Source organism: Brachyhypopomus gauderio, chromosome 1 (genome assembly GCF_052324685.1).
Source record: "Brachyhypopomus gauderio isolate BG-103 chromosome 1, BGAUD_0.2, whole genome shotgun sequence".
Classification (NCBI taxonomy): Eukaryota; Metazoa; Chordata; class Actinopteri; order Gymnotiformes; family Hypopomidae; genus Brachyhypopomus; species Brachyhypopomus gauderio.
Genome location: NC_135211.1, coordinates 24020588 through 24046740, shown reverse-complemented (window position 1 = coordinate 24046740; position 26153 = coordinate 24020588). Strand labels below are relative to the sequence as shown.

The 26153-nt window shown below is 42.7% G+C and overlaps 3 protein-coding genes across 9 annotated transcripts in view; all 3 read left to right on the top strand.

Moving 5' to 3' along the window:
• plekhg5a (pleckstrin homology domain containing, family G (with RhoGef domain) member 5a) overlaps nt 1-1278 on the top strand; it is a 35198-nt gene extending 33920 nt beyond the window's left edge. For all 5 annotated transcript variants that reach the window (XM_077004434.1, XM_077004436.1, XM_077004437.1 and 2 more), the window contains one exon: nt 197-1278. In XM_077004434.1, coding sequence (XP_076860549.1) covers nt 197-206 — 10 coding nt within the window. In that variant the 3' untranslated portion in view covers nt 207-1278. The remainder of the gene's footprint in view (nt 1-196) is intronic.
• Nucleotides 1279-2891: 1613 nt separating this feature from the next.
• mxra8a (matrix-remodelling associated 8a) lies at nt 2892-18632 on the top strand. Of its 2 annotated transcripts, none has more exons than XM_077004430.1 (10): nt 2892-3103; nt 7253-7279; nt 7458-7760; nt 7848-7949; nt 8082-8558; nt 15934-16092; nt 16192-16249; nt 16342-16424; nt 16520-16594; nt 16717-18632. In XM_077004430.1, the coding sequence occupies exons 1-10, from the start codon at nt 3046-3048 to the stop codon at nt 16737-16739; spliced, it is 1365 nt and encodes a 454-aa protein (XP_076860545.1). In that variant the 5' UTR covers nt 2892-3045; the 3' UTR covers nt 16740-18632. The 2 variants fall into 2 exon arrangements, with proteins under 2 accessions (XP_076860545.1, XP_076860544.1); XM_077004429.1 differs by having other exon boundaries at nt 2893-3103; nt 16342-16433.
• Nucleotides 18633-20206: 1574 nt separating this feature from the next.
• Nucleotides 20207-26153, top strand: part of dvl1b (dishevelled segment polarity protein 1b) — a 32912-nt gene continuing 26965 nt past the window's right edge. Inside the window, exon 1 of one of the 2 annotated variants that reach the window (XM_077004394.1) lies at nt 20207-20613. In XM_077004394.1, the coding sequence (XP_076860509.1) occupies nt 20444-20613 (170 nt within the window). In that variant the 5' untranslated portion in view covers nt 20207-20443. Of the gene's footprint in view, nt 20614-21643; nt 21771-26153 lie in introns of those variants that run through there. The other variant, XM_077004403.1, reaches the window with a different exon arrangement.

Below are 26153 nucleotides of genomic sequence, written 5' to 3'. Positions count from 1 at the left end.
TTTGGGTCTCTTTTTGTCCGATGTACTAAAACTGAGGTTACTAAAGGTTTTCTCGGTTTGAATATTGTGTATCGTATGAACAGTTATTTTGGGACAAAACAAATTAATAAGCAGTGAGGTTACACAATGTGGTTATTTTTTTCGCTGTTTGTGCTCACTTTGCGCTTTCTGTGTGTTTGTCTTTGCTCTTTCCCAGGGAGGTATAGAGTCTGACAGAACGGAAGCAAATGCCATTAGCTGGTCTATTGGTGGTCTGAACAGCTGCAGTGACGAAAATCAACACGGTGATCTCAGTATCTGTAAGAAGTATCAGCATATTCCCAAGACTAAAGGTTCAGGATTAAGGAGGAGTATGTTCAGACACTCCATCACTGGAAGCGCAGGGGCTGTAAGACATGTATGAAGATAATGCCTTTTGGATGAAATAAACATGCCAGCTTTGGGGAGGGGAGTGGGGGTTGTAGCAGTAGTGGCAGCACATGTTATTAAAGGGCTTAAAAGCATATTTTGTTGTAAGGACCCTGTATGTAGACTACTGTACCATCAAATTCAGGCTACACATCAAAGCCATTAAAAAGAAAGGATTTGTTTTGTTGTTTTGTCTTAAAGCTGATGCATAATTAATGAATAACTAATTAATAAATGCACATTTGTGTATGAAGACAGTATTCAAGGTAAACTCACATATCAAGTATTTTGCTGTAACTGATTAGTTTACTTACGAGAGTGGCTTTTGCAAGATTTTTACCTCAGTCAAAACTTACATTCCATTATGAACCTCAAAGCAGAGGTAAAGGTGGTGTCAAAACAGATTTGTATTTAATAAGTGTATCAGGCTTTCGTTTGTTTTTTGAAAGTTATTCTTTGATCTGTGATTGTAGCCTTTCTTGTTTACTTCAGATCTTTAAGAGCACTTGAAACCAAATCACAAATAAAATCTGAATATGAAAGACAAATCCGCAAACATGAAATAACATTTACATGTTTTTGTAGATGAAGACGTAAATGGAGGCATCAGTCAGAAGTGAATAATATGCATGGAATTCTTAATGTTAGATTGCCCCCTTGTGGACATGTAATAATATTGAAAACCAAGTTTTATGAGTACAGTGCGACTTATCCACTTAACAATAAAAATAGATTTAATCGGCAATTTTTTGTTTACACTTACAACCGAATCACAAAATGTAAATAATCATAAACATTCGTTTCTGAACCCCAAGGGTTTTGCAGCTATCTACATAGACATGTCCACTAACATTAATATAGGGGGGGGGGGGGGGGGGGGGGGGTGGAATTAATTAAAAGATTAAATCTGTTTGAGGTGTAACTGTAAACCTTTTGATGTAAGGCCACAGTAGTGCGTTTGCATGGATTTGCTCTTTGTTAAATGTATTGTAAATATAATATTTATTGAAGCTTTTTTGTTTCATAGACATGTCTCTTTGTTAAGTTTTGATTGCTTTGCGTCATTGTTTGAAATATCATATAGTAGCAGTGTTGATTCACCTCTTGGACAATTGGGTATACAAATTAAAAGGCTGAATCCATGTGTCTTTGTCTTACGTTTTGATCTAATATAAAACATAAATAAGAAACTGTTCCGTTGCCAAGGTGATAATGCTTATACATACCGGTTTTATTGCACCTATACGAATTTAAGGTGATAAAATTATATTATAATTATATAATTATATAATATTTTCAAATGAATCGTTGAAAATAAATCAAAGGCTATCTAAAAATGAAAGAATATACTATTTATTGTGTCTATTTAAAATTAAGTGAAGCCCAAGTCATAGACGGACTACTAATCTCGTAGCCTACATTTTGCTGTCAGTGTTTAAAATAGATTTCGGTTACAGCAAATATACCGAAGTGTGCAGAGTAGAGAGGCATCCAAATGAAGCGGAATAAAAGCGTTAAATAAATTAGTCATTTTAAGTCGATGTGGACATCCAAAGCAATTTGATCGCAATCTCCCCCTTTCAACCGCGAGGCGGCAGCAATGGCCTGTTTTCGTCCCTGTTCTGCGGAGTTTCACGAGCTGCCAAGACAGGAAGAGTTGAGGTCATGCGAAATCTTTTTCTTTACTGTTGAGAATACACATGGGACTCTTTTGACTTTATATGTGAAGTATTTATATCGAAAGGTTCAATACTATCCAGCCGTTTTCTTTCGCCAAACTATATAAATCTGCTCCTGTATGTTAACCACATATTATTTGTAAAATGTTCTGAGGTAACTGTGATAGTAAATTAAAAAGGTATTAACGTATTAAAAATATTCAAAGTATTAAGAGATTAAAGTTATAAATGGGTTAAAGTGTACGTTACGGTAAAGTTGTGTGTTTACACGTATCTGCTAGATCACGCAGCAGAAAGTTGGTGGATCTTGGCAGCGCAATTCGCAAGGAGAGGCTGTTTGGCGCTGTGAAGTCTCCAGATAGCCTCAGTCGCTCGCTTCCTGGAGTTTTATTTGAAGAGCAAAGAGCTGAGTCTGCACAAACCCGTTCTGTCTTGCACCAGGCTGTAAACACCACGTTGCTAGTTTGAGCTGTGAAAGACTTTGGCTCTCCTATGAAATATTGCGAAAATTAAACAACGTGAATACTATAGCATGAGTGATGTGGAGATTCACCAAGTACCACTACGATTCACTTTTATCCACATGCCTTACATATATCGCAAAATATACATATATAGCAAAAAATGCAATTCATATTTTAATGTATTGCTCTCTTTTGGACATGTTTCTCCCTTTTATGCATCAAAATTGAAAATGCATTCGCCGCTCATCCTCAATACACTACGGGAATGTAAGTCGAACTGGGGTTAAGAGTTAAGGCTTCTTGCAAAAGAGGCGGATTGGGGGTGTCGGGCGGGTGGAGTCGGGGTCCGGGCTGGAGTTGCGTCGTTACGTCGGCAGCGCCAGCTGCTGCTGTTGTTGCGGGCCGACAAACAGCGAGTCGACGCCGAGGCTGTGCCGGTGAATCGAGCTCTACAGTCTCTGCCTCCCAAACTCGAAACTCCTGAAAGTTGAAAGATGCAGGGAGCGAAGCTCGCAGGTGCGCGCGCCGTGCAGGCGTCGCTCTTGCTTCAAAGTAAGTGTGTACTTTCTTTGGCTAATTGAGGAGATTACCATTGTATCGAACTGACCAATAACTGGCAGATGAACAGGACATTGTTTTAAATAATATTTTAATTATTGTAATTTACTAAAAACAATTAATACAACTATTCTATTTTTAATGTGTATGTGCGTGCGTGCGTTCGTGCGTGTGTATTACTCTTTGAAAAATGTGTTTTTGTAGAGGCCCAGAGGTTATTGTGTATCTCAGAAGTTTGCAGTATGTTCAGTTATTGTTCGTTTATAGTTATTGTCCTCGTGATTTAATGGTTTTTCAGTCAGTCTTTCTTTGCACTCTCAAACCAAATAACTGGGTTTTTCCTCATCTTTCTGCAAGACCTTGAGGTACTTAAAGGGACATAGCTACGAGGGGACATAGCTGTGAAGTCATTTCTGGTCTTGTGCATGATCTGAGATCATAAGAGATGGAAGACGGTGGCATTCTCAGGGAAAGAGAAACCAGATGTACCAGTGTTTTCATCTCTGGCAGAAACTGTGCATGCTTGCTTGCCTCTTGCTTGTGGACCTGTGGAGCTCTAGTTGTTTTGAAAGGTTTTTTTTTTGTCTAGTGTTGCTCAAGAGGCCTGTGAATGATGGCATGTAACGTTAGTCATCCCTAACGTGTTTTTTTAATAGAGGGGTTTTGCTGGAGAATATACCCTCCATGTTGTTTGTCATCACATAGAACTTGCACCTCATGTTTATCTCAGAAGGACACTTGAAGTGATTCAGTGCAGTAGAGTTTGTGTGAGTAATATTGAGCTTGACCATGAATCTTCTTTTGTGCCGCATTTGCAAGAGGCTGTTAGTGAGTCATCTGACAGGTTCTTCACAGCAGAAATAAAGACATGTGGCTTTATTTAAGAACAGAAGAAGGTGTCTGACTCAGAGTGATTCACTTGCGCACAGCCCAAGTAGTAGTCTCTGTGTGTACATTTTAGATACCACCGTAGCTATACAGTGGATGTGTTTGTTAATTTTTGTAGGTGTGAGCTTTCATTCACTTTTCAAAGAAAACCACACTGTTGTCTGCCTTTACTTCTGGAGTGGCTGTTTTTCCAAGAACTAGATTCACATCACAATTCACTTGATTGATTATGTGTAAGTTAATTCTGTAGACATTCACACTATAGATTTAATATTTCAGTCCACTGTGTGAATACTGAGGCCCCCAAACGGGCCAATCTTGGGAGGAAGGGAGGGCACTCCCAGAAGCCCAGACTGCATTAACAAGATGGACCATTTTGGACAGAGCCTGTCCTTCAGAATGGGAAGAAAGATGTTATGATTTATTGAAAAGTGATTTCTTAGGGCCTTAAACTAGCTCAAGTGCTGTTGTGTAAGAGAGATGAATCACCTAAAGGTCTTAATTAGACCCATATTTTCAAACTTTCCAAACACAACCTTTTTTGCTGACCTACTTATCTCTTAGAACCCCATCATTCTGGCCACACGACTTTGCCAAGTCTTATGGAGAATTACAGAAATCTTCAAACCTGCTATCTTCTCTGAGTCTACCAAAGCTAATTTTCACTTCCCCACAGAGAGGAATGGAGGGATGGAAAGAGAGAGAGAGGGGGAGGTATGGATCTCACATCCTTGCGGGAGAATGTTGTGGTGTGTGCGTGCGCATATGCGAATAGCTACATGGACATGACGTATCCACATACTTTGAGTGCTTGTCAGGTTCCTGTCTAAAGATTGTTGCTCTCATTCTCTCTCTGTCCTCTTCTTTACTCTTTGTCCTTTTCACGCTTTCCTCTTATTCTCTCTCTGCCTCCCTCCCTCTCTCTCTATCTCCACCACCCCCTCTCACTGTACCCCTGTCTGATCCCTCCACTAATCATACAGCTGTTCCTCTCTGGTCCCCTCCAGAGTCTTTCCCTCTTTCCTGAATGCCAAACGGGCAACGCCACCTCAGACATCCCCACGAAACCTTGGCTGTCTGTTCAAGTCAACAGCACAAAAAAAAACCTTTGAAAACTTTAGAGTTAAAAACCTAGTGCACACTAGGGAATACCTGAACAGATGCTGTCCAGCTTCTACAGAGGTTTAATCACTTAAGAGATAAACACAGCTGCTAGGACAGCTGCACAGTCAGTTTCTAGCAGTAGTTTCTTTGTATTTGGAATAAGCTCCTTGCTTTTAGTCAGTGGAGGTTTAGGTTAGCTTGATCTGTTTATGGGTGAATCTAAATTTCCCCAAATCTAAATATTCCCCAAAATTGTTTTGCCAGTCTAAGTTGTTGTCTCTGGTCATGGTGGTTTTGAGTCTCTGTGCTGCTCTAGTGTTTTCTGTTATTGTGTGATGTTCACATATGGCTGTGCATGTGACGTGTTTTTGAGCATCTTTGCGTTATCTGCCTGTTTTGGAATTCCTTTAGGATTTCAATAACCTCTGTGGGATCTCTGTAGCCAGTGTTTGGTCTTGTCAATGCCAAGTGTATTGTTGTAAATGATGAGGTATTCGTCACTGAATAGAGCCATATAGCTGTGAGAATTGGTTGAGTTTGATTCAAGAATGGAGTCAAAATGGAGAAAGACATTTTTTCAAGGAATGCTGAGGAAGACCCTCTGTGGCAAATTAAAAACGTGAAATGCCATCATAGCTTGTGAAAAGCAAAGGGAGCAAATAGGTCCATACATGCAGTCAGGATATGCAGTTGTAGGGGTTTTAGTTATTGATATTTAACTAGCCTACCTGGTTGCCTACAACCAAGGACAGAAATAGGTGCAGAAGAAGGATTAACATTCATAAGTATTGATAAAATATCCGACTCCAAATTATAGTTGGTAAGAAACTAAAAGAACTCAGTTCTCAAATAGCTCAGTACAGGTTATAGAATATACCTAACCAACTTCATAAAGTACCTTGCTATAAACAATATCCTGCTTTGTCAGAGGTTTATCATAAACATGCGCAGCAGACGGGATACTTAAGAGGGAATTGGTGTTAGCATTGATTTACCTTTATCTGATACTAATAATGAACTCATCTGGTCCACTATAGCTAAAACCAAGGAAGACCGTGGCCACACAATTAGCCAGATTTATTCAAAATATAAAACAATAACATAACCATTCTAGATAATACCTAATGGAAACAGAAATACAGACCGGTGCAGGATGCCTCATGGTGCAAGGAAGAAGGTGAGGAAGAAGAGGAAGAGGAATAGCCCCTGCACCCACAAACCTCTCCCTTTAATACTCCCCAGAATCTCAATGGGACAGCAGTCACAAAACCCAGGTTAACCAATAGGAATCAGGCTGCTGGTAAAGATAACCGTGTACATTTGCATACAGAGTGCATTTCCACACAGGACTGCCACCTTTGGGGTGAAGTCTAAAAACCTTCTCGGTGAGTGATGGAAGTCTTATCCTGTTAGCATAACCTTTCCCAATACACCATAAGTGGCAAAACAAGACTAAACATGCCACACAAACACACTGATATAACCAAAATACAATTGGTCAGTTTTATCCCATTGCTATGGGAACCTCTTGAGGTAAACCACCATTTGTTGCCCCCATGGTTTTATCCGGCATCTCCCACAGGAAAACATCCGATCACTCCTACACTTTTCTTTTCATTTAGGGTTGAGCACAGAATCAGACATTGTACAGCACACCTGGAACTGAGAGGGTCACAGGCCCCTTACGCTTAGCAGCACGACTGGGATTTGAACCCCCAACCTTCCAAATCACTAGCCCATCCAGTCCTACTACTAGGTTAACCACTGCATAATACTGTATTTATAACTTATGGATACAAACATCCAACATCAACCTGCCTTCTATCCATAAACACTCTTCACAGACCTTTCTTTGTACCTGTGGAGTTGTCATGGCAACAGCACCAAAGGGCAGATAGAGGTACCTGACAACCTGCCTTAGACTTTTTTCAGTTCAGTTATTATCATTTGTTTCAAATCTGTAGCATTCGGTCTTCAAGTGTTTAAATGGTGTCTTCGTTTGATCGCCCCATCCCGATCTCCTCCTCAGTCTGGGAGGAAGGAGCGTGTGGAGGTGCCAGGCGTACTTTCATGCCTTTGGTATTAACCGCTGGCCGCCCTGCCGGTCTGTCTAATGGTTCCACTGATGTCCTCTGTTTGTCTCTGTTCCAGTTGCTGTGTCCTCTCTCATCCCCACCGGTGAGTCCCATACACACTTAAACTGGATTTGCTCTGCTTAAACGGGATCTCACATCTGCTCCTGTTTTGTGTGTCCAGTGTAAACACTTATAAGGCTTATTAATGCATGTATAATTGTGATGTTATTTTTGAACGGGCAAGGAAGAAACACCAATGGATTCTATATGCTTTCTCTCAGTGCTAGGCCAGAGTGATGGCAGTAGCGTGGTGGTGGCCATGTACAATATCAGCGCCCCCCAGGGGTCCCAAACGGTACTGCAATGTTTCAGCCAGCGCATGGTGTGGACCCAGGACCGTCTGAACGACCGGCAGCGCGTGGTCCACTGGGACCTGTTCCGTAGCTCTCCCAGCTACGCCATGGAGCGCATCCTGGACATGTTCTCCACCGGAGACCAGCGCATCTACAACGCCTACAACCAGGGCCGAGTCAGCATACCCAAGAGCGCCTTCAAAGACGGCAACTTCTCACTGGTTATCAAAAGTGAGTGCTGTTCTAATGTCCTACTGGGAACCTGTGGTAATTTCCATTCTGTTTGACTGGACAGATGCATTGTGGGTGTTTTTACAGACGTGGCGATGAGCGACAGGGGCGTCTACTCCTGCAACCTCCATCATCATTACTGTCACCTGTATGAGTCCATAAAAGTGCAGCTCAACGTCACCAAATCAGGTCGGTTGACCTATGATCTCCTATGTATTTAATGACTGAATATTGTGCAATGAAACAGACCACACGAGCTGCAAGTCTGACAATGTGAGGGATTGTTATTCGAATATTCACCCACACATATTCTGCCTCCAGCCCGCAAGGAGCGGCGCTTCTGGGACGGTCAGAAGGCGGTGTACGTGGTCCTGGTGGGCAGCACGGTGGTGCTTCCCTGCGTCAATCGCCGGCCCATCTGGACAGAGAGCAACAGCGAGGAGGACCAGCAGCAGGTGGTGCACTGGGACCACCAGGGCCCGGGGATCCGACATGACCGGGCCGACCGCCTCGTCGACATGTACGCGTCAGGGGAGCGTCGCCACTACGGGCCGCTTTTCATCCAGAGGAAGATGAACATCTCGACCACGGCGTTCTCCCGCGGGGACTTCTCGCTCACCATCTCTGACCTGCAGCCCCCCGACGAGGGTCTCTACTCCTGCCACCTCCACCACCACTACTGTGGCCTGCACGAGAGGCGCATCTTCCAGCTGAACGTCGGCCCGCCCGAACCGCACGTCCCGCACGTCTCGCCGGACCCCACGCACACTCCCCAGGTTCTGCCCCACGAAGACCCTGGTAAGAGAAATGTTTCAAATGTATAATCTACCTATCTGTCTGTCTGCCTGTCTCTGTATTTCTGTAATGTCTCTTGTCTACCTTCCATAATATTCAGTCAGCGGTGATCTTGTGATCATCAACTTGCCAGCGATTAACAGGATAGACTGCATGGCAACAGATGGCTCAGTCAGCTAATGAACATTTATATATCCCATATGAAATATATATTCTGTAAGGTAAACAACTAGCTAAATCCATTAAAGTGGCTAGTGAGTACATTAACGAGCCTGAACAGAAATCAATCAATCATTAAGTGTTGTAAATGGGTTCCTTCAGACAAATGGGCAATTGAAAGTCCCTTTGTCTGACCAGCAGTATAAACGCTGAACTGTGGCTGGTGGTAAGACCCCTCCAGGGGCAGAGGCCACGTCATATCGCTGGTGTGTGGCAGAAAGCCAGAGCCCACATGAGGACTTCTACAGGCAGTGTGTACAACAAGAGCAGATTCCTACCGGGCTGACCTCTCCTGAGGGTGGATGGAGATGACTGGTTGTGGATAGCAGTGTTTACTGGTGAAAACCTGCCTGCCTCAGCTGTGACTAACAGTTCAGTAATGAAGTCTTTCAGAGGTAATGAGAAGTGTGTGCTGTGTGTGTGTGCGTGTGTGCGCGCGCATGTGCGTGCCTCTGTGTGTTACGGGCGAGAGGGGGGCACAGCTCTCAACTCAATCGTTTGCTTTATTGCCTGTGGTTTACAGCGCAACGATTCACAGATTTTATAATGAAAATCTGTTTAGAATGCAGTTTTCCAGTTTCAGGAACTGTGACATTAATTCCAGATTATTCTCAGTATTAAACACGTTAGAAGAATATTCTTAACAAGCTTCTTTAAACATATCTTTAGTCATGGTTGTAGTCGTGCTATTTAATAAACAGTAGAAGTAACTGCATCATTTTATTCTGATTCTTTTCATGGAGGAATCCAGATTAGTTTGTAATTATGCATGGTAGATGAACTATGTTGGTGTAAACACATACCTGGAGCACAGCAGTCCAGGTCCATCCAGCCAATCAGAGGTGTACGGGTAGTTAGAAATGGCTGGTTTGTGGCATATACATATGTTTACATCACATTTGCAGTATGTGTCTAAAACATTCATGGACCGCTCATTCCTCCCCAGATCAGTCAACTGTGCTGCAGCCACTGCTGTTGTGTTGGAGACTTTTAAATGTTTTATGAGTGGGCAGTGGCAGGCGGGGGAGGGGAGGTCTTATTGCTGCTTTGTGTATTTCAGCATGTTTTAGACTTCAACCCCCCATAATCTGCCAATACTGAGACAACCTCAAACACCCCCACTCAGCAGCTGTGCCTTCTCTCTCCCTCCCTCTCCCTCTCTCTCTCCCTTTCTCTCTCTCCCTCCCTCTCTCTGTCTCTATTCCTCCCTTCCTCTCTCTGTCTCTGTCTATCTCTCAATGTGCATGGGAGTAGAACAAACAAATAAATAGGATAGGACAGGCATCACACACACACCATACACAAAATCCAAATTTATTTGTATAGTGCTTTTGATAACACATATTATCACAAAGCAGTTTTACAGAAATTCTATGTGAATGGAACCTGGGTCACGAGTAGCACAGTTAAACTCAAGAGGAAGAAACCTCTAGAAGATCCAAGACCCAGCGAGAGAATCTCTCCTCCTCCCTTATGACACTGGATGACAAACTCATAGGACATAACAAATAAAGTTGATTTTGCTTTTAACTTGCTGTGAAACTGATGAGTAGCTTATAAGCCTAAAGAAATGACTAAAAAATATTTGACAGAGGTACTCAGAGGTTATTATTCAGTGAGAACAAATGCTGTACTTCTGGTCAGAGAGATCACAGAGTAAATAACTAAAATAAGCCAAATAAACACAGCCAAGCAGGAGAGTTGACAGTAGGGATGTCCCGATCCAGCTTTTTGAACTTCCGATCCGATACCGATATCGGCTGATACCGGCCTATCCGAGCATGTATTAAAGTTTAAAGTTATTTAGCCAACTTACTTTGTTGTCAAACTCATGGAGAAAAGCGTTTTACTCTTGATAACAAGTAGCCAGCTGAATTAGGTGTATTTGAATAATACACAATGGTTGGTAAGGAGAAACTGACCTGTTTATTTAGCAATTAATAAACTCAAAATAGACAAAATATTAAATAACAAACAGAAATAGCATCAGTAAACCAAGGATTAAAAAGCCACAAGTGCAAATAATATTGTAAATTATATTAAAAAAAAAAACACACAACCTGAGTGGAAAATAGTCTATTATTAACATTAACATCCATCAGTGCTCTTGAACAAGTGTAAACCAAAGCTTAAAAAAAATCCGTGCACATATCGTAAACTAATTAAAAGCAAAATGCCTTCTACTCCACACTTTGCTGTGGTAAAAAGTTCTTACAGCTTTACCACAACGCTTGACTTTACTGTGGCATATGTTGCACTCTACCTCTTCGTCTTTGTCATCCTTTAAGGTAAAATAATCCCACACAACTGACCGATAACTTCAAATTTACACGGCGGTCCGAGATGCCACGGAGCTAAAGCCTGGTTCACACTACACGACTTTTCAGTCGTCAGGTTTTTGTGCCGTCCGCACTACACGACTGGTCGTGCTGTAATCGCGAGTCTTTCAGTTGTTGTGGCGTTCACACTACATGACTAATCGGCGACGCGGGCTCACGAATTACACGACTGGGGAATCGCCGACTCATCTGGCTGCCGTCCAAAAACACGAGAACACGAAAACGAAACTCTCCCAGAACCAGCAACACCACGTAGAAGAAAAAAACAATGTACATGTACTCCACATTTTCGTTATTATTTTTTTTTTACCGTTTATACACTCCAGTTTCCAGAATTATTTCATCTCTCCGTTGCAGTGAACATATAATCAATCGCACTATTTCTCCAGTGCTGTCACAATAACTTAAACACAGTGTTGTAGTAAAGTTGTAAGAAAGGTGAGGATTTTGTGTGTTTGCTGGGTTACTGTTTTGAAAGCATTCTTGAAAGTTTTTTACATTCTTCAGAGATATCTTCAGCGGTGCCGCGGTTCTCTCTCCGCGTTCCCATTGCTGTAGCTAGACGCTGCTGCCGACTCGCAGTCGCCGACTGCTAGATATTAAACATGCTAGATATCTGCCAGTCGTCTGCGACCAGTCGTCTAAAATCGTGTAGTGTGAACCAGGCTTAAATTGGGGCAGAAACTACGCTCGTGTGCTGAAGGTGTGCTGGAAAATGCGGACCGGATTTTACTCTCACTAGCAAAAACTGGAATGGATTATCTAAATGGGTGCGCAGGAAAACCGGGATCGGACTTAAAAAAACTGGATCGGGAGTCTGGATCGGCATTTTCTCGTGTCTGCTGATCCGATACCGATACGCATTTTTTGCTAATATCGGCGGCCAATCCGATCCAAATATCGGATCGGGACAACCCTAGTTGACAGGCACTTAACTATAGTCGCCATGGCACCCAGGAACAGTTTTCGCTGTCTTAAGGAGAGTAGGTGGAGCATGAAGATGAACCAGTCAGGTTCGGCATGAGGGAGCATGGTGGTCAACTTGGTGTAGCGACGCTGCTTTAAGGCCCACCTGTGTGTCTGGAGACGCTGCTTTAAGGCCGACTGCATCTGCTTTTGGATTCAGCTCTCCATCAACATTGCTGCCTTGTTTGCCCTGAAGCAGTAATTAGTCTTCTATCTATTAGTCCCTTAAAATCTGCACACGTCTTTTACATTTACAGTGTTCACAGACACTCCTGACCAGAGCAACTTGCTGTGGCACTTTGGTGCACTGTTTTGGGGGACTTGGGTTCACACCCTGTCTGGGTAAGAGTTCTTAGGTGAGATTCCTCACACTATATTTGACTGCCACTGAAACATGCTTAAAATTGTCTAGGGCTCTGCACAAGAGAGCCTGGTAAATGCTTAGTTAATTCCACGGAAGAAATTTCTTTCTTCCTGTTTTCCACTCTCTCACATTCCTGCTTCTCCTCTCTGCCCCAGTCCCCCTGGCTCGGCCCTCTCTTTCAGCCTGGCCATGTGCGTGTTTGTGTTTGAAGTTCAGCCAGACGCACAGCGGAAAACGACTGAAGAAGACTGAAAGTTAAGGAGTGCTAAAGAGAGTGAAGGAGAGAGAAAGAAAGGTGGAAATACAAAAGAGATCTGCGTGATATGATACACGCAATTATTTTGAGGGTGTGTTTGGATTACCGCAAGGTATTGGTGTTTGGTTGAAAAAGCGCCAGTGGGAGAATGTGGGAAAGTCATTTTCTGTGGTTCAGAAGTGCGTACCAAGAACCAAAGCTTACTGGAATCCACAGGGATAACATCACATCCACAGGGTGGGGGTGCGCAGAGCAAAACACTTCAAGAACTGCATAACGCATTAAGAAGAAAACACATACAGTTTGAGCTGTAAAGTCTGTTGACTAAAGAAAAGCTAGGAGTATCCCAACATTGTTCTATATTCTTGACGAGATACGTTATTCAGAACTCATATGCACGTTTGCCTTGCCGCTTCGACACTAGATATTATAAGTTGAGCGTTTCATTTCTCCACAGACTTGGTTTGCTGTGTCTGTGCTGTATGTATGAGCGTTTACTGCTGATCAAGTGACTCACTTATCTTCTGCACTTTCATTGCTGGTCGTCCTGTTTTGTTTTTATGACGATGTTTCATACATCTGGTCCTTTATCTTCCAGTCCCCACCCTAACACACCATATTTTTCTCACTGCTGTTTTCCCTCTGCTTGGCTTCCCTTCTGTATTGGAGGTCGCTTGGGCTCTTCGCTCGGCCATCGGAGGGAAAGCAGAAGTTTTATCCATTTGTTAAGCATGAAGTCAGCTGTGGCTGGAATTGTACATGGGGCTTTTCTAGGATGGAGGCTGTTGGATTTAGATCAGCTAACAATCACACACCGCCCACCCAAAATATGTAGGCTTTTTCCTCTGTCCTGTTGAAGTATAAGGAGGAAAGCAACTGTCTGGATCTCAGACACACTCAGACATATCTGAACTCCCTCATCTTTTGCTACGGAAAGGCAGTTAACAGTGGCATATGCAACTGTTAAAAGAAAGTCTTTAAAAAAGTGCCCAGAGTGTCGATCATTCAAGTGCAACCCATTCTCTCATTCTGGGGGCTTTTTAAAAGAGCATGTGCTCCATCTGTCTTTACTGGACGTTTTCCTGCCCCATATTTTTTAAACAAATCAGCCAAGCACTGGGTTTGTCCATGGTGGGGGCCATGAAATCAGGACAGGCCCCTGGTTCCTCAGAAACCCCACCTTCTTTGATGGGATGAGCCAGTCCAAAGCCAAACTGGTGCAGGGAGTTAAACTGGCCGTGCACACATGGAGCTTTTCTCAGTCTGCGTGAGGTCTTACCTTTAAACCCCTCCTCTTACTCTGTGTAGAGCCTCTCTCTATCTCTACTGGAGTTTCAATCTTTTCACTTGGGGGACAGAGTTTTTAATGGAGGCTAATTGTCTAATAATTCTGAAGCCTCAGACTTCAGCGGTAAGGCCTCATGGTGTAGAGGGCATCCTCATCTGGACCGGCCATTATGGGTGATGGCAGGGGGAGGTGGTGCGTCAGCTTCCCACCAGGCTGTTGTGGTTATGTTAAATTGGCAGGTACAGCAGGATAATGATGGTGGTTCCAGTGCACCTAGTGTTTAAGGGGTGAGAGATGGTAGATGCTCCCTCAGAGGCCCCTTCACAGGTCTGTCCCACCATGCCCAGTTTCACATTGAACTGTGAGGGGGGTGGAAGACGTGTGGGTGGAGATGATTACAGAGAAGAGGTTGTTTGTAAGTGTGCTAATCAGCCAACGCGTAATTGTTAGCATCGTTTTTGAATGGATGTTGAAGCACATTTAATGACGTATAACAGCAGCAGTTGCTCATCTTAAATGCGGACCGGTGTTGAAAGGACTTGCTCTCTCATCGGTAAGACGCTTTGCGCAAAGATATCAGGAGAAGTAGAGAGAAGAAGATGCATTTCAACATCTAAAGTAAATCAAGTTGAAGTTGAAAATTGATGTGCAAGTTTTTATTTGGTTTCTCATGGATGGTGACACAGCACAGAGGACAGTGTGTGAAAAGCACTAGTATTATGGTTAATATATGGTTACTATATGGTTACAATAATAACAGGTTTTACTATGATTAGATTTGGCAGGACACCATTAAGATAAATTTAATGAAAATGTTTGTTAAATAAATCTGTATTCAGTACATTGTTCTCTGGGTTAAGATTTCCTAGAAGTATTTTCTGCCACCCCCCCCCCCCCCCCCCCTGTGGTTGGCCAGGGTCCTCTGTGATCCTCCCACCCCCTTATTATTATGGCCACAGTCAGTGTTCATCAGTTTCTGCAGGAGTGACGTGTCTCTTTAAACTGTACCCCTACTCCATGCTCCAATCATAACACTAGACTCCAGACACTCTCTCTCGCTCTCTTCTCACACACTTTTTCCATCTTTCAAGCTTTTCCTTTCCTTTACTTGTTTAGTTTTATTTTTTAGGGATCATCTGCACATTATCCAGATTGGTCTATCTTATTTTGTAAAGCTGTTTACATACTGTCATGTCATGCTGGGTGTTTTACTGAACTGACAGTGTCAGACACGGGTGACACTGTCTTGATGTTAAGCTTGTAAACCACACTGGGACCTTCTCAGGATTTGTTTGACCACATGTCAATGTGTTTCAGTGCCACAAAAATTAAAGTCGGTGCAAAGCTGGAGGCTGGAACACAGCTTACATCAGAACCTTCCCCCTAGTCTGTATATTAATCTAAAGCTAACAAACCTATGGATGCCTCCTTGTTTAAAGCAAGCAGGAGTGTATCCAGGACACCATGGCAGAACTCACTGCTCCTTCTCAACCATCTGGTTCCGTTTGCCTGGAGTTGCTTCCACCTGATTCTGTGTAGCTTTATCTTCTCTTTGTTGTTGAGAATCAAAGTGGCAGAATGGCGTCCAGAAGACCAGCAGGCAGAAACAAAAAGGAAATTTGAGAGGCTGCCCCAGACGTAGCTCAGATATTTTCAGAGTGAACGTTTACGTCTGTAAAATATTCCGGTTTTTCAGAATATTTGGTTTTTCTGAATGTTTTGAAATGGAAACTGGTCACCGGAAAGTTTTACGAGTTTGCAGTGCCCTCTTGTGGCTAATGAAAGTGTAGTCCAAGTTCAAAGACAGTTCAAGATTTCACTGCTTTTCTCCAGCTTTATCCAGATAAATAAATAAGTAAATCCAATATATTGCACTGGCAATGTAATGTTTTACTATGATCTTATTGAACTTAATTTTTGTTATTTATTTCTTTATTTCTTGACAGTGACAAAAGCGGTGGAGGTACCACCTCATGTCATCAATGTGATCCTGCCAGATCAGCGAGGTCACTTCCTGCAGCACCTGGGATACATCTTGGCCACTGTCCTTCTGATGGCTCTCATCGTGCTGGCTGTCGTCCTCACCCGCCGACGGAAGGCGCGGGGTTGGTGCTCTCCCCTCCCTCACCTTTTGACACGTTTTCTTTTTCACCTGCTTTAACCACATTTGCATAATTCTGATGCTTCTCAATGTCTGGCTGCAGGCTCTGAATTTGATCCACGTGTGGCTGCGAAATCCCAGCTGCCTATTGTGACGTACATGTAGGTATCCAAAACTCTCAGCACAAGAGTCGGTTGCAGTCACATGTCCATGAAGGTTCTGTTCAGGGTTACATACTGATTTGCTCATACAGGAGCCATGAACACCGTTTAAGCAAAGAGCACCAGAGAAATGTTCCAGACGTGAAGATGTGCAACCAGGATGAGGGGGAGTGTGGTGCGTGTGGTGCGTACACCTAGCAGTTCTTCATTCTGCTGCAATGACCGCTTCACTGACCAAACACTGAACAACATGCCTCTGATCTGTCACAGACATCAAAAACAACCTTCTGAAAGAGGCTGAGATGTCCAGGTTTTCCTCTCCTAAGGTCATTGACTTGGACAGAGGTGAAAAAAGAAAATACAGCACCTTCTGTGTCTGTCATTCTGCTCTTAGATTGGTATTATGTTGCCTCTGGCTCCCCTGGACATGTCCTCACCGTTCTCCCTCTCCTCTCTGTGTGTTGCAGACATGGCGAAGTCGTGGAAGTGAGAGGTGTGCTGGCCGCTGGCTGGTCCAGGGGCAGTAAGACCACAGTAGAGCAGCACAGGTGTACACGCACAGATGAGTGTTGTAGGGAAGACAGGAAAGCATAGGTGTGTGTGTGTGTGTGTGTGTGAATGTGTGTGCGCACACACAGTCTTTGCTGTTTCAGGATCACTGCAGGTGCAGGGCTCTCCTGCAGAGAGGAGCACCCCCTCCCAGTTAGATCACCCAGTATGTGATGGGCAACATCCACTGTAGACTTACTCCACTGCCCAACAGACCAATCACAGTAGCACGATTCTCCTCTGGCTTCAGACCTGATAAAACAAGCTTCGGCCAGCCCTTGATCTGACATCTGTATTGCTTATTGTACACTTTATGCTGTACAGTTGGACTGCACTGTGTATTTAGCTGTATCTTTCAGAACTCAAACTAAAACACTGCTTCTCTATTAGACCATGTGTAAATGTGTTGGGTCATTTGCATAGAGAACAGACAGATAAAAACTTATATGCTTAAACATGCTTAAATTCAAATGCCTTGAGTCAGTTACTTATTCTTTTCCAGCTAAAGAACTACAATAGATAAGCTTTGTCCTCATTCCTCTATTCATTGTGCGTATGGGTTTTTGTTTTACGTCCTTCTAAGTATGTTTGGGTTGATTTATTTAAGCTGTTCATTAAAGCCATATTATACTTATTAACGGCACAATGACCTAGAACTCATAAATATTTTTACAGTAGAAGATAGAAGAGCAGAGACCTTTATCTCAGAATGTACAATACATTTCCGGTACGCTGCGTTTACAGTATATGCTTGTGTTTAGGAACATTATTCAGACACCCAGCCGTGATGTCAGTGCGTTATGTGCTGAGCTGAGGCTGTCACCTGCCGGCGCTCTGTAGCTCGTTAAAAAGGCTGAAGCTGCATCATTAATGCTCACACCGGCACCAGACACTCACAGAGCTGCGTTCTGGTCTTTGTTCACTCCCTACCACCGATCTCCCCAGGGCTTGTGAGAGTCTTTGATCAGACGGGTTCCCCATCTCTTCCACAGATGCTTTAATCCCTCTGTAACCTCTGCCCTCCATGAGTCCTGACTGGAGATAACTCAAGTTTATTCTGCTAGCTGTTCCATTTACGCTACTGCATTTATTTCCTTTGAATGTACAAGTGCAGGAGTTGCTAGAATAAAACATAAATTTCATTGCATTTGTACAATGGCAATATTGCTATTATATTCCGTTCTATTCTATTATATTCTATTCCATTCTTTGTGGAATTTGCCCTTGTTTATCTGTTGTGACGCCCATGTTTGTTGTGCCTGATGCTCTCACTGTGATTCTTCTTACCTTTGTTGCTGCATCTTAAATATTCCTGCAGCCGTCGTGCAGTCGTGCGAAACACGAGCGTGTCTGCAGCACCCTGCGCGCGCCTCACCTCCAGTATCACGGCTGCTGTGTGCAGTGCGTTTTCATACAGTAGTGCTGAAATCTGCAGAAGACTCAGTTCAACTGGGTGTTATTGAATGCCAGAGAAGCACACTGTATGAAAAGAAACCACAGCCAATGCTTGGAACCTGTGTGAGGAGGAATAATAAAAATGATAATGATACCCAGGTATTCTTACTATTTTCTCAGTGTTTCCTTAACCACACATTAATACTGAGAAAATTCTGGGAACTAGCTGGATAGACCATCATTTTGCAATTATGCCACACAATAGCTTATTCATTTTGTGTCTTGAGTTAATTCCTTTGGGCTGAACACCTTAACATGGCTCCTGGCTGAATGAATTCTATACTGGCATGTGTTACTTCTGATGATGTAAAGATTCTCTGTTCCTGTAACAAAAGCTATGCTCAGAAACATTCTTTAATAAAACGTTCGTTAAATGACATATGCAAATTAGATTTTATTGTTGTTGCTGTGTTATAAACTCTCTCTCTACACCAGGGTTGCCAACTTTTCAAGATCACTCGGAGTGAGATTTGATCGGGGGGGGGGGGGGGGTGTAAAATGGACACAAATTAAGTATTATTATTATATCGCGATCGATCGATCGCCAGTGGTTGGCGAACTAGTAACTCATTGAATCACAGATGTAGATAGATCAGATAAATAAACTAGATTTTTTTCAGCGTGAGAAATCGGATGAAGGGCGTGTGAAGACAAATGCGTGTGTCTCAGAGTTGGCAACCCTGCTCTACCCCTCGATCTTTAGTTTTATAATAGAGATTAGCAATGTCTTTACATTTCTGTCACTTTATGTAAGGCTTGTTTGTGTGTGTGGTATATACGGTATATATATTTTTATATCATTCATTCTGACGCTGATTTCGGTAGCAGTGTTATATAAGGGGAGACTGCAAAGACGTGAGGTGAGTCAGGAAACACGTTCGCCTGTGCCCTTCATTCCTGACGCACGTGGCGAGCTAACGCTGTCACTGGGTCCGCGCTGGCCCGTAAGAACGATTACGTCACTGGTAAGTCTGCGTGAGGGGTCGAAACAACGCCACTAGAGGGCAACAAATGTTGTTGCACAAAATCTTCGGCCTTTGGTGCGCCTTGACGAGCACTACGATACACATTATTTGATGCGTTTGTCATTCTGATGACAAATGCGTTCAATATAGCCTTAATCTGAATATATCTGTGTAAATTATTTAGTACAAATGTTTATATATCAAACTAATGGGCTTTTTATAAACAAAGTTTATTTATTGAAATATTTTCAAATTATGCGTTATAGGCCTACAATAATTCATCTAAAGCTAGAGTTAAAGATTCTTTTTACCAAAATCTTTCAATTTCGCACCACCACGAGATTTCGCGGTTCCCAAATTGTTGACCATCTGTGAGCGGAGTGTCTGGTACTAGAAAATTCTACAGGCGCTACTGACTCACGGAGCCGTGGACTACTGTTGCAACTGGGACACTATAACAAAGCAAGATTTTAAATGACTTTGCACAGGTTTAGCTCATTTATTTGTAAGCGGAATATGGGGAATGATTAAAAGCATTTCAATAAGCTATAGATAAAGTTCAAGTGTATTTCGATGAGTCGTGACTATGAAGGCTAATTGAAGGTCACTACAGATCTGGAATGGATATTTACAAATTACTTTTCCATTCACAAAATAGACATGGCATTCGTTTAAGCCACAAAAGATATGTTAATTCGCCTACATCATCGCTACCATCATTATTACCGTTCTTAATATGGCATAAAAAGCATTCATTTATCTGTTTTATATACCAAATTCAGATGTATCTGTTTTAAATGAATTATCTCGTTCCACCTAACAGAGGTAATCGATTTCTCCGGCCTATTGTAGCGTCCCGGCGATGTTCCTCAAAACCTATTGGCGCCAGGTGATGGCAGCACTGGTGAGAGAAACGGCAGTAACTGGCAGTATTCCAGTGCGACTCTCTCGAGGATGTGAACCTTCCCTTCCTGTTTCAACACACCAACTGCACAACGTCCGCACACTCATACCGATTTGACTGCAATAGACGTCTACCAGGCGTCCACAATGCCCGCCTTCCTGTCTTTAGCATTAAAGAGGCGGCTCTTTTGTTTCTTTATTCGCGTTAAATGTTTCGATTGATTAATTTGATGACATTATTTTATTGCAATAATTTATCGCTATACCTCTGGTACAGCCGGAACACTCTCGGTTCTCCGGCGGTTGCTTCCTCCATATTCTCATGGCGGAGACTAAAATTATTTACCATATAGACGAGGAGGAAACTCCTTACTTGGTAAAACTGTCAGTTGCTCCAGATAAGGTAACTTTGGCAGATTTTAAAAATGTCCTTAATAATCGCCCGGTTAACATCTACAAATTCTTCTTCAAATCTATGGATCAAGATTTTGGGTAAGTAGCCTGCCCATCTTTACAACGATACATCTAAGACTGTCTCTTATGTATTAACATAATTCCAGCGGTAAATAATATTGCGTAACAAAAATCTGTGTAGGCTGCAAACCAGATGCAGTCTCCGTCTTCTTCACTTGCGCTGCTGGTGAAATGAAGCTGTCATCTTGGCAGCGTCGGTTTGGTGTTATTGGCACCTGCCTCCCATGACTAATGGCTTTATCACCTGCTCCTATTGTAGCGCTCACATCATCATGCGTGCTTACTGGCACAGGCTCTTTATGCGTGTCTTCTTTCTATGAGCTTTGAATAACCCGCAAACCCGGTTGATTATTGACTAAAAGCCGAAGTTGAACCGTTTGCAACAATCAGCCAACACAATTGATTCAGTCCTGATATTTTGGCGTCACTTGACCATAAAACGATAGCTATATTGTCGAAGGGAAATCGCAGTGTATACTTAAATTAGATTATGCTGTCGTGGCCTACTTACATGTTTGTAAATGGAAAATACATTTTCTGTCTTGTGGCTGTCATCGCCATGGTGCGCGTTAAAAACTATAGTTATTAGGATTGTCGAATTCTGAAACACTGCTAACCGTGTTTACTGTGCTGAATTCGTCGTTACAATAAGTGTTGCATGGCTTCACGTGCATAAAGACATCAGTACCGTCGGCTACGGAACGGTAGACGCGTGCATGCTTAACTTGAGTGTTTCACAGAAGCTTTGTCCTTGCTTTGCCGACTACATGTGCGTGGTCTAAACACTGCGAGTGGTCTTTGATCTGCTTTAACATTTAACATGGCTAACGTTACACTATGTGGTATATACTAGTAGGGAGAAAACACGGTGTATTGCATTGCATGTATATGCATTAGCATATAATGACAAGTTACATGTTACAGTATGCACTGCTGTCGTTGGTATAATTCTCCGTGAAAGCCACGCGCGCTCCGTGATCAATATCCGAGCAGGCCGCTCACTGGCTGCAATAGTGTAACCCGACGTGTAAGCACGGCTGCCCGGGAACGCTCGCGCGCTCGTGAAAGCGAGTGGCGGGGACTAACGGCCTGACTTATGTCACGGACACCGAACTGGGCTTGTCGGCGTCAACGAGCCTGTCATGGCGCACTGGTACCCCAACCTCGTTTGATTGGTATGAAGTAATATGTACTCAACCTCGTTTGATTGGTATGAAGTAATATGTACTCAGTTTAATTAACAGTAGCTAACTGCGCGTGAATGAAAAGCTGCTGCAATATAAAGAAAAAAATAGTAATTCAGTGATATTATCAGATACTCAGCGCGTGTCCTCTGTTCTTGTGCTGATGTCGGTATTGTTGGAGGACATGGACTCGCCTCTCTTCCCAGCTGTGTTCTGTGGCTGTTTGCTATGTCTGGATCATTATTACAAATGTAATAGCCGAATTGTTGCTATAATCTAATTGAATATCCTATTTTTAAATCGTTTTTTATGGCAAATCGCTCTGATATGAAGTGCTTTTGCATGATGGATCGATTTGCAATGATTAACAGATATCTGAAACTTGTGTCATGGATTAATACTGGTCCTGACATAGATTGGAGTTTGGCAGTAGTGTGGAGAACCTTTATAAATTGCAGTTATTCGACCTGGTCTGGCTGTTCTTCAACTAGTGACTAACGGGGAAAATCGAACCTAACCCAGTTATGACTTATGTATGAATTAGTACAGCATCAAATATCTATATTATTTTACATATGTTATGGCAGTCCTGCATATTAAATTTCAATAAAAGCTTTATTTATTGTGTTGCCTAGCTACAGTACAGCGTGCAGTATATACTCCGCATGCACTATCCTACACCTCGACCGACACCTAGACAGCCATGTGTCTTGATTAGCTATGCCTACCTTACAGGTGCATTTCAAAGGTGAACAACTAATAACCGTAGCCCTTCTGTTGTCATGCAAAGCCTGTGAGTCGGCCTCTAACCCTTAACTGTCTGTTCCTGACCACAGGGCCACTGCTGACACGGTATTATTTGTGAGGCAGAACACTGTCCGAGCAGCCATGACACAGCCATAGACAGTGGTACAGGTGTGCTGGTTGCCCTGGTAGTGTAACAGACACTGCTGTGTTGCTGGGGTTCTCCTACCTCTCACTGTCACTCCCAGAGCTGGAGGCCTAAGCAGAAATGGTAACGTATGGGCTTTGGACCCGTATGTTCACCTGCAAGGTGTTTGTAATAAATGGCTGCAGATTCTTACACTGCTTCATAACTCACAAATGCATTCCTGCTCTCCTGCAAGAGCTTGAACTTTTTACTGAAGATGATTCAAGTGTAAAATTGAATTGTTCATTTATTATTTTTAGATAAAGCTAAAGCCAGGAAAGCAAGGCTTTTATTTTGTATTGGACCCAGCATAAGGGAGCTGGTCCCAGTGCCTCACTAGCACTGGTGTGTACACGCTACACAGACCTCTACACTCCTCCCAGAGGATCACCCTCCGGCTCTCGAAGAGGTCATTAACCTACAAACCATTTCGTAGGCGGCTGAATTATTTCACATGATGTAACAGGCAGACGCATGCCCAGGGAGGCCAGCGGTCCGGAACAGCGCCCAGCTTCGCCGTCCTTCAGTCAGACCACACGGGCGATGAGGAAGCCAGGCAGTGCCTTTGCTCGTGACGTCATTCACAAAGCTTACGCATGTGCTGTAGTATTTGCACAAGACATTTGCAAACAATCAAGACATGCAGAACTGAAGATTAGATCTAGTAAAGACTCTGTTTTGTTTGATTGCTTCTGAGAATGACTGTGTCCCTTACTGGGAAGACAATCAGATTAGAAATAGTGAATGAAGGGCGGTTGGTTTATTGTATGTTTATTTTGTTTACACCTAAGATTTAAGCTCATTCCTGGTTGTTGTTGATTGGATGAAGACAAACAGGCGTAAATGCAGTCAAAGTGTCCAGATATCGAGAAAGCTTTTGACATGATGAAAAAAAAATTGATTACCCTGTGGGTTGTAATTTTACAAGATCAGTGTCTACATGTACACGTGATCACTGTTGATTCTCCAGACATGCTTTAGCTATACATGTTCTTTGTATAGTTTTTGGCTGACATTCAAATAGGTAATAAGATCAGGTCATATTCCTTACAAAGAACAGACTGCTTTATGAATATCTGAACATCCAAAGTGATTAAAGTGAACCAGATATTTATGCTCAGATTAAATTATGCCAAATTTTACAGTTTGTGATTCACTGTGAAAATATGAATGAACATAAATATTATGTAATGCTATATCAGCAGACCTGATACAATTAAGAGGATTTAAAGGCGTGCCTGCCATCAGAAGTTCATTTAGCAATTTAAAGAGAACACTCCTTGAAAATCTTGAAAATCAATTTCAGACCACTACATGAGTTCATTGGGTGCTTAACCCAATTTGCCTTCGGTCAACCCAACTATGTGGGTGATGTTGCTGCTCCCTCAGCCGTGACGATTAGATCGCAACGCTGTTTTCCCCATAAGCTTCTCTGTGAGCAGAGGCGTTGTCTCGGTGATGTGACACACGGATGAAGAGATGTCCTGGGAACCGCGCTAAGTGTCACCCTGGGTGAAGGTGTGAAAGGCTAACAAGGCAGTAATTACACTATCAGCCCTGACCGACAGCGACTTTAACAGGCTGACTCAGTCAGGTCCGTGAACCCAGTCTAACCGTGTTCCCTGTCTCTCAGTCTACAGGAATGCATAATGGTGAAACAGTATTCCCTCTGTCCTAACATGTTAGTACATACATGACTGTGATAAGATGTGAAGGTAGGTAGGTAATAAGCATATACTGGGTGTATATACTTTACATTTATACTATATGCACATATTATAGACATATTTCATATACACATATTTCACCTGTCTTGATTAAATACTTTAATTTAATGCCCAATTGAACGGACATTATATACCTTATTTCAGCATTATTTATGTTACTGTTTGCCATGTTACAGTTTTTCTCAGTGGATTTGGTACATTTCTCACATCAATGTTTACATTGGCATCACAACAAGTGCATTTCTCACAACAGTTAGTGCAACTAGCAAAACTCAATGAAATACCTGCAAAAGCACATACTTCACTCAAAATTCTTTGTTTTTGCCTCAAAAGCAAATATTTAGGTCAATCAATTTGGTAGTGCCATCAGAATATCTAGTCTGTGTGCCATCGCCTATGAACAATGCAGTCAAAATACTTAGCCACTTACTTATGTCAGTGTGCAGCATTACAGCAGAGAGCACATTTCTGAATTACATACATGTTTTCTCTATGAAATGTTTGAACGATTGAAGATATAGTTGTTCTTCAAATATTTGGCTGCACCCAACGACCAGCTTCAGCCATTGTAGGACCATGACTTTCATGTAAAACATGGTCCAAAATTGTTGTCCTTATTTCACTGTTTTGTCCCCTCAGCCTTACACCACAGTCTTACCCCTCTACACCACATAATCTTACTCCTCTTATTGGCTGTTCACCCTGTACATGGCATGTACTTTTGCATGTAATGACCTAGGCGATGACCTAAAGACTAAACTTTTTGGAGGGTAAGACAATTCAACAGACAATCCGTGCAACACACTTTGATAAACATGACATAAGCAATTAATAATGTAAAAAACAACAATTGTCCATGTCCATTTGCAAAATGTACAAAACCATTTGCAAAATGTGAAACACAATGAGAAATGCAATTATGATGTGCACAAGTGTCAAAGAGATGTGGAGACTGAATGAACAGTTTTGAGAATTTCTTTTCTGATCTGAGAAATGAACCAAATCGACTGAGAAAAACTGTAAGAATAATTCAGTGCTGTCTGACCAGGAGAGGGCAAACCCTTCATAAGTGGATTAAGAACAATACTTTGGAATGGATCTCCCTGTGTAGAGTGTATTTCGCTGGCTGCGGAGATGCCGTTGTATGAGTCGCCCCAGACAGAGCGGTACTGTTTGCTGCAGGACTGGGGCTGGGGGAAGGAGCCCGTTCCAGAACAGAACCAGGCCCAGAGGGCTGTGCTCCATTACAGAGCGGCTCGCCTTGACTTGATTGAAGGGCCTCTGCTGGGTGAGGGATGGAAAAGCCTTTCTGGTGTGTCCATTCGCTCCTAAACCTAAGAGACGTGGTTTGAAGCATGAAATTGTCAACAGTATGCTGAGGTGTGAGAAATTGCCAAGTTCAGAAAAATGCTGTTGTTTTGCACATGGACAGCAATGTCTGGAACGTACTTGATGTAATCGAAGGAAAGAATTTCTCTGTGCTGGCAACCCAGCTCTGCATTGATAGGGACAGCTGGTCCCTGGTAGCTGTGTGTCAGATTGAAACAGTGCTGTTTTCTTGTTCCTTTAACAAAAGTCACATCAGCAGTGAATGGGAATGGGTCACTTTTTGGTTCTGAATGTGAAAGTTGTACAGAAACCAAAGTTAGCACTTTCCTACACAAGTTGTTGGGATGCTGTTGGTGGTTCCTTTCTTGTGTGACTCAAGGTGACACA

Excerpts from the sequence above, each read along its gene's own strand:
- mxra8a (XM_077004429.1), top strand. The coding sequence starts at position 3,046 with ATGCAGGGAGCGAAGCTCGCAGGTGCGCGCGCCGTGCAGGCGTCGCTC. Across the intron at positions 16,093-16,191 it reads CCGCCGACGGAAGGCGCGGG|GCTCTGAATTTGATCCACGT; the intron begins GTTGGTGCTCTC and ends GTCTGGCTGCAG. Across the intron at positions 16,250-16,341 it reads CTGCCTATTGTGACGTACAT|GAGCCATGAACACCGTTTAA; the intron begins GTAGGTATCCAA and ends TTGCTCATACAG.